Genomic DNA, 21,006 nt, shown 5'->3' with positions numbered 1-21,006 from the left:
TGTCTTCAAAAGGAGAGAAAAAGGAACCAAAAAAAAAATACAGATAGATTATCAGATGTGTTTGAGCAAGCAAAGTAACTCCGGAAAAACACAAAGTTGTTCAAGAAATGTAATTCTAGTGTGATACATAGCTCAGCTATGAATATTTTCATAGTCATGATAACGTAAAGTGAATATTAATAAACCACTGCTGTACCCTCTCAAAGAAAATCAGTACAAAAAGTAAAAGAGATTACAGGAAATTCAGCCTCGAAGAAGGCAGGAAAGGAAAAAAAGAAAAGCAAAGAAGTATGCAGATACAAAACACAAAAGAAACTGGTAGACATAAATACAATAGAACTGTAATGACAAACAGTAAACATATCAGAAATGATAATAAACGTGAACACAGTAGACTACAGAGGTTATCAGATTGGATTAAAAAACAAAATTCAGGGGCGCCTGGGTGGCTCAGGCGTTAAGCGTCTGCCTTTGGCTCAGGTCATGATCCCAGGGTCCTGGGATCGAGCCCACACTGGGCTCCCTGCTCAGCGGGAAGGCTGCTTCTCCCTCTCCCACTCCCCCTGCTTGTGTTCCCTCTCACTGTGTCTCTCTCTGTCAAATAAATAAATAAAAAATAAATAAAAATAAATAAAAATATAAAAAACAAAATTCAGTTATATGATATGTATAAGAGAAGTACCTGAAAGAGAGACATATTAAGACTGAAAGAGATGACAAAAAATACACCTAAAGTCTGTCAAAGCAAAATGTATTTATTAGCCTTCAAAATTAAGCTAGAAATTCCTTAACTACTTCCATTTTTAGAGGGTAACTCTTATTTTTCATCATACTTTTTCCCTAAGGATGGGCTTACATAATTTTCCTCTTGAAAATTGATTACCAATGTACTAAAATGTGTTAATTCTAACAGATATTGCCAAATTACTTTTACACTAATTACACTAATCAACACATGAGAATGCCCTGTTTCTCTTAGCAAGCACTATTTTATTATTTTTTACCAATCTCTTTGATAAAAGGAAATGATTTTGTCTTAATTTTGCATTTCTCCAACTATAAATATGGTGAGCATATATTTCCTCTTTTCTGTCTTTGTGAATTATCTGCTCATCTCTTTTGTCCATACTTCTATCGGGTTGTCTTTTTTTTATTAACTCTGCAAATTATGTTGCAAATTAATATTCTTCTCATTGCCTTAGGCAAAAATGTCCAAAACAATGTTGAATAATTGTGGCATTAGGTATTCCTGTCTACTAAATGGAATTAGCTCAAATATTTCTAATTCTAATAAACAGCAGGAAACATTAGGTTAAAAAGACTTTATCATATTTATATAGTTTTATTTCATTCCTATTTTACCTTGAGTAAAAGGTAATGGCTGTCCACTATCAAATATTCTTTTTCTTCATCTTAACTATTGTATTAAGTTCTACAGTGTTAAAATGTTTATCATTAAAATATACAGATATTTTCAAATAAAGGTAGAGAAACAATGTATTTACCATTTGCAAAATTAATTTAAAAAATTTAACTGGCTCCTAAATAGGCAACATAATTTAAAAATGAGCTTACTAGTAACTTACTTTAAAATAAGTATTTAATTAAATAAATCAAAAGATAAAGCAACTTATCTCTGTATTTATTTTTTTTATAAAATGCATTTTCAAAAATGTTTCATTAGAAACTGGTGCTACAAAAATAAATATAAAACAAATATACATGTTTACATATGTTACTTACAACATAAATACACATTATTTACATGGTCAAAACCTCAAAGACTCCAGCATGTTTTTTCCATGATTCTCAACATGTCTGAGAAGTAGGGAAAACAATAAAAAAAGCATAAATATACCACACACCATTTATATTTTTGCTTTTAAAAGACTGTTCAATACAAATATATGAACACAAAGTTTGGGGGTATATGTTCTAAGAGCAAAGTCCAGTGTACTATTTTAATCTATGACCAGTACATCTTAGAAGTTTCATTCTGTTTTGTTCTCTCATTAGAATACATCCATTATGGTATAGATTAAAACTGTCTTTTATAGAAAGGCTTTCTGAGGAAGTTAAATTAAATAAAAAAAGTCACTTTACTTGAAAGCCAACAAAGTTATTTATTAGACTTATGTATCTAAAAGGAGCTTTAATTATTCACAACTAGGAGCTGGATTAGAAAACATCAAAAGGATGGAAGAAAGACACTGTAATTTCTGTTTGATGTTATCTGGCAATTTTTCATTTTCTCCATACCTAAGTGAAGCAAAAGAAAAAAAAAGACAAAAACATAACTTAATTAATTGGTTTGTATGAGACTACCAAAAGGCATATTCTATTTCTCAGTAATTCTTCAATGAAAGAGGCACCTCAGAAAAATTACACAAAATTATTTAAGTAGATACCTAAATCAAGTTAAGCATATCCAGTTTGTTTCCTTTTAAAATAGGCCACTTTCTAAATGTATTTAAATAATAAAAAGAAAATTAGGTCAAAAACTTGAGCTGACTTGAAAATTGGATTCTTCATTAAATTGAAGGCCTTAATCTAAAGAACATACAAAACCTTATTAAATCATTTATTTCAACATACAGAGAAAACAAAATTATATAGCAAAGGGCTAAATCTCAACCATTATATTAAGAACTTACCTAGTTGTTTGACCATTTGGTGATGTATAACTGATAGAAGACACTCCTGCCTGCACGACCAACTGGGACCCATCATTGAACTGAACCCACACAGCTCCAGTAGTTAACTAGAAAAATAAGTGTGCAAAATTACTATACAGTAGAAGATTTAAAGTTCTTAAAAGGTACTCATGTTTAACAGGACTTTCACACAGTTAAAAAAAACAATGCTCAGAGCTCTTGGGTGGCTCAGTCAGTTAAGCATCTGACTCTTGATTCTGGCTCGGGTCATGATCTCAGCGTCCTAGTATCAAGCCCCGTATAGGGCTCCCCACTAAGCAGGGAGTCTGCTTGCCTCCCTCTGCACACCCACTGCTCGTGCTTGAACGAGCGTGCGCTCTCTCTTAAATTAATTTTTTTTTTTTTAAGATTTTATTTATTTGACACAGAGAGAGAGAGAGAGAGAGATAGTGAGAGCAGGAACACGAGCAGGGGGGAGTGGGAGAGAGAGGAGCAGGGAGCCCGATGCAGGGCTCGATCCAAGGACCCTGGGATCATGACCTGAGCCGAAGGCAGACGCTTAATGTCTGAGCCACCCAGGCGTCTCAAATTAAATAAATCTTAAAAAAAAAAAAAAAAGCAACCCTCTCAGAAAACTACAAATATGGGGTTGTGATGGTAGTAGCGCTGAGAATATTCACATCTTTTCTGATTATTCCTTTAATAGCTATGGCATTAAAATATTAAAATTATTCTAAATGAATCCTGTTTCCCATTCATTTCTACTATGATGTCTGAGTAGTTTTGTGTCCTCCCCCCCCACTCCAATAGCATTTCTTTCTTTTTTTTTTTTTTAAAGATTTTATTCATTTATTTGACAGAGAGAAACATAGCGAGAGGAAACACAAGCAGGGGGAGTGGGAGAGGGAGAAGCAGGCTTCCCGCCGAGCAGGAAGCCCGATGTGGGGCTCGATCCCAGAACCCTGGGATCATGACCTGAGTTGAAGGCAGACACTTAATGACTGAGCCCCTCCAATAGCATTTCTAACCAAGAAGAGATTTAGGAAATAACAAAAGTAACATTTTCTTAAATTAGGATTTCCCCCTATTCTTTGTTCTTGGGCTACAGAATTTCTCTTCTGCCTGAGAACATTATACCTTAGCCTTTGCAACTTATTCCTTTAGTCACTGATATTTGATAGAGTCACTAATATACAATGTGGCACTCCAAACAGCAGAGAGAACACATGGTCACTGGAATCAAACAGACCTGAGTTTACAACCAGACTGCCAACTACCAAGTAAGACTGTGCAAGTCAATCAACAGTTATAAGCCATAATTTTACTATCTATAAAAGGAGGTAACACCAGCTTTATATATGACAATATATGTGAGAAACATGGTACCACATAGCAGGTACTCAACAAATGCTGAGTTCCCTTCATTTATTTCCTACCCTCATAAAGGTCTAAGATGCATTTTTCTTCACTGGTAAGTAAAAATTACATGTACTATGCTCAAGTCTCCAATATTCAAGCTTTCAGATAATACATACATACAGGCTCACACCTACATATAATTCTGTAAGTATGAAACTCAATGTGGACTTAATTTTTATTTATTTATTTATTAAAGATTTTATTTATTTATTCGACAGAGAGAGACACAGTGAGAGAGGGAACACAAGCAAGGGGAGTGGAAGAGGGAGAAGCAGGCTTCTCGCTGAGCAGGGAGCCCGATGCGGGGCTCGATCCCAGGACCCTGGCATCATGACCTGAGCCAAAGGAAGACGCTTAATGACTGAGCCATCCAGGAGCCCCTGGACTTAATTTTTAAATGCAAAAATCCTTTTCTGCCAAATGAGAGTTACTCTAGTAATAGATTAAAAATAGTTTATAAAACTAAATGTCATGAACATCATTCTCAATTCCCAACAAGTAGCCATTATGAGACACCTCTATTCTGTTTGTTTGTTTTTTACGATTTTATTTATTTAAGAGAGAGAGACAGAGAGAGAGAGCATGAGCAGGATGGAAGGGCAGAGGGAGAGGGAGAAGCAGGCTTCCCAGCGAGCAGGGAGCCCGACATGGGGCTGACCCCAGGACCCTGAGATCATGACCTGAGCCGAAGGCAGACACTTAACTAACTGAGCCACCCAGGCGCCCCGCTATTCTGTTTTTCTTAATTTATTTTTTAAATTGAAGCACAGTTGACATACAATGGTATGTTAGTTTCAGGTATACAACATAGTGATTCAACAATTCTATACAGCACTCAATGCTCACAATCTGTCACAACACTATCACAGTATTATTGACTATATTCCCTATGCTGTACTTTTCATTTCTGTGACTTATTTATTTTACAGCTGGAAGTGTGTACCTCTTAATCCCCTTCACCTAGTTTGCCAATCCTCCTCCCCTCTGGCAATGACCAGTTTGTTTTCTGTATGGATGAGCTTCTTTCTGTTTTGCTTTTTAGCTTCCACATGTAAGTGAAATCATATATTTGTTTTTCTCTGACTTATTTCACTTGGCATAATACCCTCTAGGCCCACCCATGTTGTCAAAAATGGCAAGATTTTATTCTTTTTTCTTATGGCTGAGTAATATTCCATTGTGTATATACACATACTTTTTTTTAACGTATGTATGTATGTATAGTTATTAATTAATTTTAAGTGGGCTCTATGCCCAACATGGGGCTTGAACTCACAGCCCTGAGATCGAGTCGCATGCTCTATGGACTGAGTCAGCCAGGCGCCCCTACACATACATCTTCTTCATCCATCTATCAGTGGACATTTGGGTTTAAAACACTTGTTTTTAAAACTGTAAAAACAAATGTCAAAAACAAATCACTTACGCCTTACCAACCCTAGAGTTCTCCAAGTGTGTACAAATAAAAAATGTCTAAAATTTTAATATAACCAATGTAAAAAAAGGTGTAAAATCTTTCTTGCAAAGAGAAATCTTTAAAATTATTTATTTTTTTTTTGATAATTGTCTAATGACTGTGAAAACTAAAGAAATTCATACTGAGAAAATTCACTTTACTATAAAAACTTCTCACCTGTGTAGCCCAACCAACATTTTTCACAAAAACAGATTTCAAAAGTTGTGCTGATTTAGGAAGACATTCTTTTAGACTACTAGAAGAGATGTTTGTTCCAGAAGCTGCAGCCGTAAAGCCACGTCCTTCATTTGTAACCATCTACAAACAGTAAAAGACAAAAAGATTATTCCTTAGCATTTTTATAAGCCAACTTCAGCAAAACTGAAAAATGACTAGATTTTCATTAGCTGAAAATAATTTTTAATAACAAAGTTAAAAAATTAAGATATAACCACATAATAAACTTCAGATTTAAATTAAAATATTAACAAAAAAATGCAAGTATATAACCACATTACAGAAAATTAGAGAAATACAGAACAGAAGAAAATCACAGTTGCTGTTTTCATTTAGGTAGATTTCTTTTGCCTTTTTTTTCCCCAAGGTACAATTTTTCATAACTGCAATTACAGTATATACGTATATGTGTATGAGTATACACAGATAGATCTATTTCTTTAATGTTGCATTTTTCTGTATCGCTATATAGTATTTATAGGCATGACAGTTCACTGATTAAAAATTTAATAAGTTTATGTAACCAATGATCTATCATGGATATTAAGGCAGTCAATGATATTTTATTAGTAAAAATAAAATGATACATATAGTAACATATTTTGCTTTTTCCCAGAGGGGACAGGTTAGGCCTCACAGGGGTAACATTTAAACTGAGACCTGGGGGCCCCTGGGTGGCTCAGTCGTTAAGCATCTGCCTTCGGCTCAGGTCATGATTTCAGGGTCCTGGGATCGAGCCCCACGTCGGGCTCCCTGCTCAGCGGAGAGCCTGCTTCTCTCTCTCCCTCTGCCTGCCGCTCTGCCTACTTGTACTCTCTATCTGTCAAATAAATAAAATCTTTAAAAAAATAAAAATAATAAAAATAAAATGAGACCTAAAGGATGAGAAAGAATTAGCCATTAAGAGGTTAGAGAAAAGTTCCAGGTCAAATGAATAGCAGGTGAAAAGGCCCTGAAAGTTTGATTTACTTGAAGAACTAAAGAAGGCATAGACAGTACAGGGTAAAGTAGACAGGGGAGAAGTAGACAGATGATAGTAAGGCCATAGTAAGGAATTTAAATTTTATATGAAGGGCATGAGGCAATCACTGAAGAGTTTAAAGTATAGAAGTGACACATATTTACTTACAGAAGGATTAAGTATTGGTGCCGGTTTTGGATAAGCAGCACTATTCATCATTTTATTCAAAGATGCTCTATCACTCATCAGGTAGTTTGAATCCACAGAAGGAGGAGGTGATAAGGCCTTAGGTGAACTAGTATTACCAGGTTTTCTGAAGGGGAAAGAAATGTCCGAATATATTCCCTTAAAGCTTTCAAATTACAGAAAACTAAAAAATGCCCATAATGTAAACACTACTTTTTTTTAACATTTCCGATACATCTTAGACATATTTAAAATTTTTTCAAATATTTACCTTCCTACAATTATTGGGAAAAAGGGAGCACTTCCACTTTTCTTTTCCTCTTCTGAAATTATGGATTCCAGTGCTAAGCAAATACGATGGCCCTATTTCAAAAGAATAGTGCTGTCATTATTTCACCTGTCACTTGGAATCACTATTAATTGGTATGAAAAACCTACCCCAACTAGGTACATACCTCATTTGCATGATCCATATACATTTGTATTTCCCCTTTTAAGCTATTAATTTCACTTTCACCTTTTAAGGTATAAGATTTCCCAGTCTTTTCAATCACCTGAATTAAATCTTCGGTTTTGTGTATCTTTGCTCCTTAAAGAATAAGAAGAAAACTACTCTTTTATCATTTCTTTAAATATTCCTGTTTATACTCATTATCATACTAGTGCATAAAGATCAAGGTATTATTTATATTCACTCACTGAACATTAATAAAATGAGGCTCTGAATGTATTCAATAAATATAGGCCATCCATTTTTTTCTGCATATATCTGGCTTAAGTCTGATACTTTTAGGATATCTTAAAAAATCACTGATCTCATACAAAAACATAACTGAAGGATAGCTATAATTATATGTGTACTGTGCGAATGTATGTGCTAGGTGTCCCTTAAAGGGAGTTTTACCTATTAAAAAGTAAATCATCTTTATAGAATAGATTTAGAAAATAATATTCTCTAGTTCAACCCTATCCTTTTGCCACATTTCTAATTTTCATCATTTGGTTTATGTCCATTTGAGATTCTATTAAGAAATAGGATATTTATTTCAGGTGATTCTGTACTATCAACTTGAATGTTGTTAAATCTGAGCTATTTAGGGAAAGAGGACTAATATACGTATTGGAGAATAAGCTGTTTACATGAAAGTATATATAAATAAATTTGGTTAACATATTTAGCATATAGTACACAGTGCTGTGTAATTAATTTGTATGAATATATAGTTTATAAACTTGTGGTGAATTAAAAAAAAAAACACAACTACTAAATTATAAACTAAAGGGAAAAAAATTACCATTTCTAAATGGTACTTACCATCATAAAACCAAACCTCAAAATCAGCATCAGGGGAATTCTCCATCAAAATGCATTTAGCATATCTTGTAAAATAAGTGATTTTGGGTGATTTAGATCTTACAAGGTGTACAAATCTGGAAGCATATTGATATTTTCGCCAGTACTTCTCTAGGGAAGAAAAGAAAAAAAGTACCTAATAGTAGGAAATAAAGTGTTGATTTGACATATAAATTCCCTAAGTTTAATATTGATCTCTACTCTTCCTCAAAAATTCAAGTTGATAGGTTAGAAACCTCATTACCAAAATAAAGATATTTTAGTCATGCAAGTCTATTATTGTAATGAAAACTAAAGACAATATAATACAATTCCCAAGAAGTATATAACAAAATCTGATGAATAGTACCATGATTATTTAAAAAATCTCTTTCTTTGACTCATTGACTCCTTATTTTAAGTAATGATTCCAGAAAAGTTTTAAAAATTGAAATGAAAAAATTTCTACCTGAGAAAACAGAATCAGACTATCAGGAAAAGATGTAGTTCTTTTTATGTTAGTAAAGCATAGAGTTTTGTGGTCCTACTATTCAAAATTAGTTTTTACAATTCCTTGTAACTATAGTCACTTACAGTATTTAGTCTTGTCTATCTGTTTTGATTTCTAATAGAGTTAGGTCAGATAGGTTTTCTTGTTTGATTCTAAAAGTCACTTCAGTGAAGTCTTACTATTCAATATTTAATTCCCCCATCCATAATATCCAGAAGCTGAACAAGGAGTCAAATTTGGTTAGCCATAATTATAGATGATCATTTATGGAGCATAATAATGCTTTCCAAAGTCAAAAATTGATACTTTATGTTGAATTTTAAACAAGATTCTAAACAAATTAGTAACTAAACAAGTGTACATATTATATTTGTGTGATATATGACTAATATTCCATAGTTTTTACTTAAATACGTGATAACACAGATTATGAATAAACATTGGATTAGTAAGTTACACCACATCTCACCATATATAAAGTATGAGAACATGAGCTGCAGCCTGGCTGAAGCAAGACATTTACAATCGATGATATCCACACATACGGAGTTTACGTATGTATAAATCCATTATCTAAATTTATTCCCTGGTAAATTTACATACCTGGTAAATTGTCAAAGCTGTACCTACTGATGTTGTCAGTAGGGGGTGGTGGTCTATCAGCAAGAGGAAAACCTCTTCCATCATTGGGATAATAAATAGTGATCTGCCAAAAAGTTTTTTTAAGAATTCTAATTATATGCCATTAAGTTAGAGTGCTATATTTTGTTAATAAAATTATGAAAAGAGCTCACATGTAAAATTAAATATTATTTTATTGAAAATGTTAAATATTCCCTAGAAGTAATTATTTTGCCTTTTTTTTTTTAAAGATTTTATTTATTTATTTGACAGAGTGAGACACAGTGAGAGAGGGAACACAAGCAGGGGGAGTGGGAGAGGGAGAAGCAGGCTTCCTGCTGAGCAGGGAGCCCGATATGGGGCTCAATCCCAGAACCCTGGGATCACGACCTGAGCCGAAGGGAGACGCTTAACGACTGAGCCACCCAGGCACCCCAGTTATTTTGCTTTTCAAACTTAAAGTTTAGATTTTGCTACAAGCTATAATTACTTTTAAAACCACATTAATTAAATATATATAATATGCTATTTTAGTTTTTGAATTTCAGAAATACTATCACATTAAGAAAACCAGTTTTTAAATATTTTAACGATATCCTTGTAGAACAAATTGGAATTCTAAATGCTTAATGATGATTTAAAGTTGCAAAATAAAGTAAAGCCACATTACCATATTTCCATCACTAGATATCTGAAGAACTTCTTTCACATATTCTTGAGATGTATGCTCCTTTAGAAGCTCCACACATACCTCCTCTGAATCAAGTATGCTAACCTAAAAAACAAGAAACATTAGTAACAATTCTCGTTATCTATAATAGCTCTGACATATATAACACTTAAAAGTACTTAACCATAGCAGAAACAAAAATTCAAGTCAAAATCAAATGGCTGCTTCTCTGCAACAGTCTACACCACAGGTGTATTTGAGCACAATTGTGAAACATAAGGAGCAAAGGTAAGAAGGCATAATTAAGTGTGAAATGATAACCAGAGAGCAGAACGAAAGCAGAAGGTAGGGGTGGAGAATAAGGACTTTGAAAAGACAAAAGCAAGCCAAACAAAGGCAGATTGGGTGAAACAGAAAGCAAGGTACAAACAGGAGGCAGATGGAATTAAAAAATTAAAATCGCTATTCCCAATTCATACATCAATTTAAACTCTAAACTTGATTTTGTGTATACTCTTTTTCTTTAAATAATTCCAGATGTTAAAAAAAAATTTTATTTTTTAGTTTACCTTTTTCATTTGAGACTAGATTAAATACCAAAACAAGACAAAAGCAAAAAGCAGTATTAAATATTAATTTAGTAACTGGAATTGTGAATAAAATAATATTTAACACAGTACTTAGCCCCTGTTATTTTTAAATGTTTCTCATTATCAATAATTTAAAATTCAAAACTTATCAGTATCAATTCACCATTCTTGAAGTAGCCAGAAGAAAACACTAGCTATTTTTCCATAAACTCCCGGTCTCTTTACTTTTAAATGAGTTTCTCATGTAAATATCAAAAGTACAGGAACTAAAAGAAACATATTTGATACAAGAAACCACATACTCAAGGAAAATACCACATAGTAATTTAGAAAAATGATAGACATACCACAGCCTTTTTGGTTTTCTGTCTAATCGGTTTTAACCTGTAAGCAGTCAAAGGAGATGTAATGCCTCGTAGTGTACGTTTCTGATAACCCAATGGTGGCTCCATATCCCTAGTCTTGCTTTGTTCAGAAAGAGGATCTGAGCCAAAAACAGATTCTTGTTGAATTATCTCTGGTTTACTTTGAAATGCAGTCATATATTTCATGGTATTCAGCTGTTTTGCAGGATGCACATTATCAGAAGCATCAGGGCTCTTTTTGGCTCGCGTCTCAGTCCAAGCATTTCTTGATGTGTCCTGCCAATCTGGATGGCCTTGGAAATCTCTGTTTGGGCTAATGCTGTTGTGTTCAGTATTTTCTCTTAAATGAGCTGCATTATACACAGAATGAGGCAATTTAGTGAAAAATGAAAAAAACAAGTCTACACAACACAATGTCATGCTAGTATAATTTTGTTTTGAGGTACAAAAGAAATCTAGTAAAAAAAATGCTTATAATATTTCTAACAAATAAGCAGTTTTAAGATAAGACATATACAAGAATGACTTTAAAGATTTTATTTATTTATTTGAGAGAGAGAGAGAGATAGAGCATGAGCATAAGCAGGTGGGAGGAGGCAGAGGAAGAGGGAGAAGTAGACTCCCCACTGAGCAGGCAGACCGATGTGGGGCTCGATCCCAGAACCCTGGGATCATGATTTGAGCAGAAGGTAGACACTTAACCGACTGAGCCACTCAGGCTCCCCAAGAATGACTTTAAAAGAACATTTTAATCCAGATTGCAAAGATATACCTTTATACTCCTAAAACTAAGAAAAAAAAGATATTAATATGAAATTCATTTTTCAATCAAGGCAAAATCAGGGTCACTTACTAATTCTAAAATAAGTAACTTCCAGTGTTCCAACAAGTACAGATTTGAGGAGCTCCCAGGTAATCATTCTATGTAATATGTAAATGTATCCTCTTTAAGCTGAGGACTGTCACCATCTTTACTTATAAAATATGCAAGTAAAAGCAAAAACAGTATATGAAATAGTTTTCATATTATGATTAATATTTAATATTACAAGGGTATTTGCCCCATTTATATTTTATATGGTTTTAGAGTTCACATGGGAATATTATTTTTTTAAAGCCCCCTAAATGATTAGACTATATAGATCTGATTAAGGCAATTTTTCAAATGCTAAACTATAAAAATATATATTGCATTTTTTTCCCTAAATGACTTGTTAGTGCTTTCCTTCCTCCTACTTCCATTATGATAGAAATATTTTGTACCAAATAATATTCTTTAAAATTGCAGCAGCACTACTAGATTATAAACAAGCTTATTTCTCCATCTCAGATATATCCGTATTACCAAATAAAAGTATCTATCAACACAACAGAAGGTTAAGTGCAAGATTAAGTACATGGCAATTTTATAGTTTAAAAACCATAAACTTGAATTATTATCATCATCAAGTACACATAAAAAGATTAATTCCCTTTTGGGCTCTTGAAAATAATATATTTTTTAAAAAGAAAAAAAGAATAGATGCTTGCGGTAATATAACAACTATTATGTACTCTTTGAAGTAATATAATACTTAGTACGAAATGATCTCCTCCTCCCCATATGTTTTCTTTTTTATTCTCCCTTTTTTTCCACGGTTATTTCCAACCCACCTTCTGTGAGTCTGTCATATTCATTAATAAGAAATGTTGAACTGTCAAACTCTGAATCTAAAATAATGACCTGGATGACAGCTGTTTAAAAATGTTTAGGTTTTGGGGTGCCTGGCTGGCTCAGTCAGTAGAGTATGTAATCAGTCAGTAGAGTATGTAACACTTTTGTGTGTTTGTTTGTTTAGAGATTTTATTTATTTAGTTAAGAGAGAGAGAGAGAAAGAGCACAAGCAGGGGGAGACGGAGGGAGAAGCAGGCTTCCCGCTGAACAGGGAGCCCGATGCGGGGCCTGATCCTGGGACCCCGGGATCATGACCTGAGCCAAAGGCAGACGCTTAACCGACTGAGGCAGACGCTTAACGGACTGAGCCACCCAGGGGCCCCAAGTATGTAACTCTTGATCTCAAGTTTGTGAGTTCAAGCCCATGTTGGCCTGGAGCTCACTTAAAAAAACAAAACAAAACAAAACAAAAAAAACCCATTAAGGTTTTAGTAGCTGTGTACTTTAGTGTATGTAAGGTCCCACTGGTAAACCATGATGTCCACATCAGCTTCTACTTAAAAATAAGGTCAACCATCTTTTGATTATTTTATAGGCATTGATAGTAGGTGCTTCTTACAGATAGGCTGCAAGAACAGAGAGATAAAGAGTAAAGTCTATGAGCCAGACTGCTTGTATTGGAATCTTGGCCCCTCGGCTTATAGGCAGTGGTACAGCTTGGCAAATTAAGCTCTCTGCAACACAAATAAGATAGGGCTAATGATATTATCTTCATATTTTTCTTTAAAAGATTTTATTTATTTATTTGAGAGAAAGAGAACAAGCAGTGGGGTGGGGCAGAGGGAGAGAGAGAAAAGCAGACTCCCCGCTGAGCAGGAAGCCCGATGCAGGGCTCCATCCCAGCATCCGGAGATCACGCGTGACCTGAGCCGAAGGCAGACGCTCAACCGACTGAGCCACCCACGCACCCCTAGCTTTGTATTTTTTGTGTGTGAGAATTTAATAAGTTAATATTTGTTAAGCATTAAGGACAGTAACTGATATAGCGAATACTAAAAATGAGTAAAGTTATTATTACTGTTATTGTAATATAGTTTATTGAAAATGTATTATTATTATTTTTTAAAAGTCTGATGCTCTACCGACTGAGCTATCCGGGCTCTTATTTTTTAATGTATTATTTTCTTTAGAAAACCCAAACAGAAAACTCACCCTTTATTTGCAGATTCCCAAACCACTGTTGCACCATTTCAGTCTGAGACATTTGGTCTGGAAATGGAAAAGGAGTTTTTCCTGGACAAAAATGACTGGAGCTGAACAGAGAAAAAAAATTCCGATAAACTAATAAAAAAATTATCAGGTAATGACTTTTGAAGATAAAAATATTTAAAAAGGTAGTTATCTTTTGATCTGAATACCTAAAAATTTTAGAGTAACTATAGAAACCAATATTTGCATAATTAAATTGTCTCTAAGAAGCTAAACTTCCAGATCAAAATGCCCATGGTACTGTGACAATGTTTCTACATGGTTATTGCCCTCTTGTCATTTAAGCATAAAAATCAAAGATCAGAAAAAGGAAAAAATAAACACTACAGTCATTAAAAAATTGCCTTCATGTGAGAAGCAGTCAATAATATGATTACTCATCACTTGCTCAGCTTGTGTGTGTGTGTGTGTGTGTGTGTGTGTGAGAGAGGGATAAAGAGAGAACAGTTACTATCAGAGTACTTTAGGGATCAGACACGTTTAATATGATACTTTGCACTGGAGACCTGTTTCCTATAAAACAAAAAATGAAACAAAATTCTCAAGTATTAAACACATTCATGAGCACATACACTTATTATGAAAGAGGTTTTTTGTGTTTTTTTTAAAGATTTTATTTATTTGACAGAGACACAGCAGGAGAGGGAACACTAGCAGGGGGAGTGGGAGAGGGAGAAGCAGGCTTCCCGCTGAGCAGGGAGCCCGATGCGGGGCTCGATCCCAGGGCCCTGAGATCATGACCTGAGCCGAAGGCAGATGCCCAATGACTGAGCCACCCAGGCGCCCCTATGAAAGAGTTTCTTAACTACAATTAAAAATCATCATTCTGATTTTCTTTCTAATAAGAAATAGAAATCATAGCTAAGAAGTACCCCAGGAACATCTGACAATATTAGAAAAAATTAACCCTCCTTAGTTAGATGCAGCTTCCTATTTGTACTAATATAACATTTATAGAAAAATAAAATGCTTTTGATAGAATTCTTCTTACCGTGCTTGATCACTATCAGGTCTTTCAAAAGATCCAGAACTATTGGATGTCTTTTCTTTAAAGAAGTGAAAAATATTGGTATTGCTGTTTGTAGGTGAGTATCTTTCTTCATTTTCATCTACTCCTGATCTTTTGGATTTTGAAAGCATTTCTGCTGAGCGACATCGTTCCACTGTAAATGTTTTTGCTCGAGACTGACTATTAGAAGTGCCAGATCTATCAGAGGAATGGGCTCTACGAAGGTATCGAGAATGTGGCCTTTCTTCTATATCCTGTGTCACTCTTCCCCTTCCACTATTACTGGTTTCTTGTTCTTGATTTCGCCACTGAGTATAAAGACTGCTTCCATCTCCTGAAGAAGAAAAATCACTTGAATTTTTATTCTTTGGAAATATCGTCACTTTATTTGGGAGTGGCTGACCAATCAAAAGTCTTCTTCTGTCAAAGAAACTACCACTTACACTGGTACTGGAAGAAGCTGTAATTGCAGTAGAAATTGTGGCATGTCCACTATCAATTGAGTCTTCTACAGTTCCTAAATCTTTACTTTTTGTTGAAGAATTTCGGGACATAAAAGGATGGTCTAATACTGAAGACAGACTTAAACGATCTGCTGGATTTCTACGAAGTAACTGGTGAATAAGGTCCTTGGCCTCTCTTGTCAAAAAAGTTGGCATTTCATAATCTGCCAATACTACTTTATTTAATGTGTTCTTGACTGTGTCAGTGTCAAAAGGTGGTCTCCCAATAAGCAATGTATAAAACATACAGCCCAAGGACCAAACATCAGATTCAAGTCCATGTGCACTTCGAGTTGCAATTTCTGGTGAAATGTAATTAGGAGTTCCACATAATGTATAGTGCTTCTCATGCGGCATTTTCAATTGAGTTGCCAGCCCAAAATCAGCAATCTTGATGTTCATATTACGAGTAAGTAAGAGGTTAGAAAGTGTGAGGTCCCGGTGTAATATACCATGAGAATGGAGATACAACATTCCTGTGATGATCTGGTGCATAAAGTGTCGAGCTGTTGGAATGCAAAAAATAAAATTTATAATTTAGAAAATGTGATTCAGTATTTAGAATCTTAGAATTCAGTTTTTAGAAACCCAAGTACATGTGCCACAGTATTACATTAGAACACCAGCTTGCAGCTTAGTTTTACCAACCAAAATACTATTATGATAATTTTATAATATCCTTTAAGTCCCCTTAAGACAACTGGGCAGTTGAGGAAAATTTAAATACACAAAAGAAAAAAAGCAGCCACCTACCTTCGTTTTCTGAGAATGGTTTCATTCTGTTCTTTAGATACCTGTTCATTTCTCCATTATGGCACATTTCTAATACTAGATACACATAATTGTTATCTTCAAAATAGTTATACAGCTGAAATGTAAAAGGGCATAGTAAATGATAATATACAAAAATTCAATGTCCTTGGTCACTTTTATAAAATTTGTATTACCTCCAAGATAGAAGGATGTTTCAACTGGCAATGTATTTTCACCTCATTTTGGACTCTCTGCACCATTCCAGCTTTGTACATGGCTTTCTTATCTATCTAAAAATAACATGAGACATTTAAATGTTGATGATGAACTTCCAAATGTGAAGTTTTCAGAAGTTAACTCTGGAGAGAAAGTATACTTTAAAATATTCTTAAGTCCTTTTATCTACTTCTTTATGAGGTCAATTTACTCTGTTGTCTGTTTTCCCATGCACCTAACAGAGTGCTTGGCAGAATGGACATTCAGTAAAAGTTTACCCAATGCATTCTAATATCCCTTCCCAACTTAAAGAATTTAATAGCACAACTATCATATCTATAACAAGCAACAAAAATCTAGCCACGCTAGATTTAAATAATCTGTTCCTCTTTTTCTACTAGACAAGCTTTTAAAATAAAACTTCCCTTTCCCTACTGGTTTAGATAAGTGATTCTTAATTTGTTTATGATACTCCTATTAGACTGACCCCCTAACAATCAAAACATAGTATTTTAGAGTGTTACAAGTGTAATATAAAAGTAGCACAAGTCCTACTCATTATTATAAACAAATTATTTGTTCTTTGATTTCTATCAATTACTACAAGTTTGCATAATAACAAGTACTAGGTCTACTGAACATGAATGAAAATAAAACACTTATTTAAGCACAGTCAAGGATCTCCTAACACATCTGTAAGGTCAATCGCTGGACTTGGCACTATTGTCTTCTGCATAAGCAATGGGTTCTCTCCACCCTTAATCAAAAAAAAAAGCCTCATAGGTAAAGAGTTTCTTACATTTTAAGTCACCTCTCTAATTACTTGCAAAGTAGAGGTGAAAAGTTAATATATTCTTACCATTTTGATTGCAACTTCCAAACCAGTGTGAATGGACTCAGCTCTGTAGACACCAGCAAATGATCCTTTACCAAGCAGATTCCCAACTTTAAAATCCTTTAAAGTTAAAATTAAAGATATGTGTGATGACTCACAGGAGTAAAAAAGAAGACAGGAAGAGACTGGAAAAAGATGATAAAATGGATCAAGAGGGGAATATGAATTCAAAATTCAAGCAGGTATTACACCTCCATACAGCAGGTGTCTGGGGTGGAAAGCATGCTGACGCCTTGTGGGGATCCCTGAAAGTCCAGGCTGAGCTTCAGATACAGCACGCTAATGAACTGCTTTCTCAACCTCAGTGCAACTTCAGCACCTTGCTCCCACCTCCAGCCAACCCCTGGGAGCAGAGGGCACCGCTGGAATCCCGCCGCAGCTCCCGCCTGAGGTAACCGCCATCCCCTCGGAGAAGGGGGTGGCAGTTTTGACCTGTTCTAGCGCGGCAGACCCGGCGGGACAGCCTTGGTGTCCGGAGACGGACGGGCGGGGCCGCGAGCGACTCACCTTTCCCCCAACACCCCAGCCTGAGGGGCGGGGCGCTCCGCCCTAGACAGCCTGGCCGGCGGTTGGGACTCTCCCAAATCACCTCCGCGCCCGCCCCGCAGCCGTTAGATTCGCCTGGTCCCCTTTCTGCCGCAGTCTCGAGTCCTGCCACTCCAACTACCCCACCCCACCCCACCCCCACCCTGCCCTGCAGACGATTGCCAAGACTTTTCACCTCGATTTTCTCCCCGATGCAAGTCGCCATATTTCCAGGCTCAGGCCTGTGCTCCCCAGATTAGCTTCCTTCACGCAGTCCCTTCGAGGCAGCGCTCCAAGCAGCCAGCCGGTCTTGGCGCCCATCAGGCTTGGCTCTCTAGGCCGCCGCTCCGGGCGACGGCTGCACAGCCACTGAAAGGCCTCCCCGGCACCTTCCGAGACCTGGGCGCCGCCTCCGCGCTCCCATTTTGAAAAACTCCCGCCGGTTGCCGTCCCAGCCAGGCTAGCCGTGACGTAAAGAAACCGGGCGCGCATGCGTGGCAGGCTCTCCTGCACGGCCGAAGGGGCCTAGAACCGGAAATGCTCGGGCGGCCCTGCAGCATTGCTAGGGAGTGTTGGCAGTTAAGTTTTCAGACGGCCGGTTTACTGTGGATGAAAGAGCTAGACTGAAAGATGAGGCAACTGGTAGGCTACTCACTTGACTGTCCGGAAAACTATCTCCATTTCTATAAAGATTTTAAAACGATTTTAAAAAGTTCAAATGTTTAAATTTGACAGAACAGCACAGGGAAAAAAAAAATCATTACCTAGCTTAAACACCCTTTGTACCTCTGCGTTTACTCCATAGATTTTCCTAACTGTAATGAATGTGTATGGTGCTTTAAGAAACTGAACTCCATTCTTTATTTTGGTAAATTGCTGTTATGTAATTTGTATAGCAACTTACATTTAAGAGATCTCACACACTTTATGCAATGTATTGATTAAAGGAGACTTCTATAAGGTTGGAATGATCCATGTTTTGCAGATGAGAAAACATATTTATTAAGGATTTAAAACGAATGACACCACAAACGTAGATTTTTTTTTTTTTAAGATTTTATTTATTTATTTGAGAGAGAGAGTGGGGAGTGGTGGTGCTCAGTGCTCAACATGACAACACCTATTTCACCCATAACCCCTACCCTCCTCTCTTCTGGTAACCATCAGTTTATTCTCTATAGTTAAGAGTCTGTTTCTTGGTTTATCTCTCTTTTTTTCCTTTGATCATTTGTTTTGTTTCTGAAACTCCATATATGAGTGAAATCATATAACTTACTTCGTTCAGCATTATACTCTCTAGCTCCATCATGTTGTTGCAAATGGCAAGATTTCATTCTTTTTTATGGTTGAATAATATTCCATTCTATATATACCACAGCTTGTTTATCCATTCATCAATCAGTGGATACTTGGGCTCCTTCCATAGTTTGGCTATTGTAGATAATGCTGCTATAAACATCCTGGTGCATGTATCACTTTAAATTAGTGTCTTTGTATTTTTTGGGGGGGTGCAATTGCTAGATCATAGGGTAGTTCTATTTTTAACTTTTTGAGGAACCTCCATACAGTTCTCCAGACTGGCTGCACCACCTTGTGTTCCCACCAACAGTGCAAGGGGGTTCCTTTTTCCCCACATTCTTGCCAACACATTTTTTCTTATATTGTTGATTTTAGCCATTCTGACAGGTGTGAGATGGTATCTCATTGTAGTTTTGATTTGCATTTCCCTGATGGTAAGTGATGTTGAGCACCTTTTTATGTGTCTGTTGGCCATTTGTATGGCTTCTTTAGAGAAATGTCTGTTCATGTCTCTGTCCATTTTTTAATTGGATTATTCATTTTTGGGTTGCTGAGATTTATCAGTTCTTTATATATTTTGGATACTAATGCTTTATCAGATATGTCATTTACAAATACCTTCTCCTATTCCATAGGTTGCCTTTTAGTTTTGCTGATTGTTTCCTTTTTTGTGCAGAAGCTTTTTATTTTGATGTAGTCCCAGTAGTTTATTCTTGCTTTTGTTTCCCTTGCCTCAGAAAACATATCTAGAAAGAAGTTGTTGCAGCCAATGTCATAGAAGTTACTGCCTATGTTCTCTTCTAGGATTTTTATGGCTTCAGGTCTCATATTTAGATCTTTCATCCATTTTGAAATCACTTTTGTGTATGGTGTAAGAAAGTGGTCCAGTTTCATTCTTTTGCATGTAGTTGACCAGTTTTCCCAACGTTTGATGAAGAGACTTTTTCCCATTGGGTATTCTTTCCTGCTCTCTCAAAGATTAATTGACCATAAATTGTGCATTTATTTCTGAGTTGTCTATTCTGTTCCATTGATCTATGTGTCTATATTTGTGGCAGTATGATACTGTTTTGATCACTACAGCTTTGTGATATAAATTGAAGTCTGGAATTGTGATGCCTCTAGCTTTTTTTTTTTTTTTCAAGATTCCTTTCACTATTTGGGGTCTTCTGTAGATCCTTACAAATTTTAGGATTGTTTATTCTAGCTCTGTGAAAAATACTGGTGGTCTTTTGATAGGGTTTGCTTTAAATATGTAGATTGTTTGGGTAGTATAGACATATTAATAGGATTTGTTCTTCCAACTCATGAGCATAGAATGGTTTTCCATTTCTTTGTGTCATCTTCAATTTCTTTCGTCAGTGTATTATAGTTTTTAGAGTACAGGTCTTTCATCTCTTTAATTAGGTTCATTCTTAAGTGTCTTATTTTTGGTGCAATTGTAAATGGGATCAGTTCTCTTTCTACTGCTTCATTATTGGTGTATGGAAATGCCACAGATTTCTGTACATTGATTTTGTATCCTGACACTTCACTGAATTTGTTTATCAGTTCTAGCAGGTTTTTGGTGTAGTCCTTCTCGTTTTCTATATATAGTATCATGTCATCTGCAAATAGTGAAAGTTTTACTTCTTCCTTACCAATATGGATGCCTTATATTTCTTTGTGTTGTCTGTTTGCTGTGGCTAGGACTTCAAGTACTATATTGAATAAAAGTGGTAAGAGTGGACATCCTTGTCTTGTTCCTAACCTTAGGGGAAAGGCTCTCAGTTTTTCCCCATTGAGGATGATGTTACCTGTGGGTTTTTCATATATGGCCTTAATTATGTTGAGGTATGTTCCCTCTAAACCTACTTTGTTGAGGGTTTTTATTATGAATG

The 21,006-nt window shown here is 35.6% G+C and overlaps 1 protein-coding gene across 1 annotated transcript; it reads right to left on the bottom strand.

The window, feature by feature from the left end:
• Positions 1–2,098: 2,098 nt before the first annotated feature.
• On the bottom strand, positions 2,099–18,274 carry PLK4 (polo like kinase 4). The gene is made up of 16 exons (XM_032412803.1): positions 18,024–18,274; positions 17,267–17,362; positions 16,386–16,481; positions 16,192–16,306; positions 14,918–15,944; positions 13,870–13,970; positions 10,986–11,353; positions 10,049–10,153; positions 9,361–9,463; positions 8,229–8,378; positions 7,369–7,502; positions 7,185–7,276; positions 6,896–7,040; positions 5,707–5,847; positions 2,655–2,761; positions 2,099–2,259 (listed from the first exon to the last, which is right to left on the bottom strand). Exons 1-16 carry the CDS (start codon positions 18,051–18,053, stop codon positions 2,157–2,159), a joined length of 2,913 nt encoding a protein of 970 aa, XP_032268694.1. The 5' UTR covers positions 18,054–18,274; the 3' UTR covers positions 2,099–2,156.
• Positions 18,275–21,006: the final 2,732 nt, after the last annotated feature.

The sequence above is a fragment of the Phoca vitulina genome, unplaced genomic scaffold, assembly GCF_004348235.1.
Source record: "Phoca vitulina isolate PV1807 unplaced genomic scaffold, GSC_HSeal_1.0 scaffold14, whole genome shotgun sequence".
Lineage (NCBI taxonomy): Eukaryota > Metazoa > Chordata > Mammalia > Carnivora > Phocidae > Phoca > Phoca vitulina.
The sequence above is the reverse complement of the archived record's forward strand: the minus strand, read 5'-3'. Positions and strand labels throughout refer to the sequence as shown.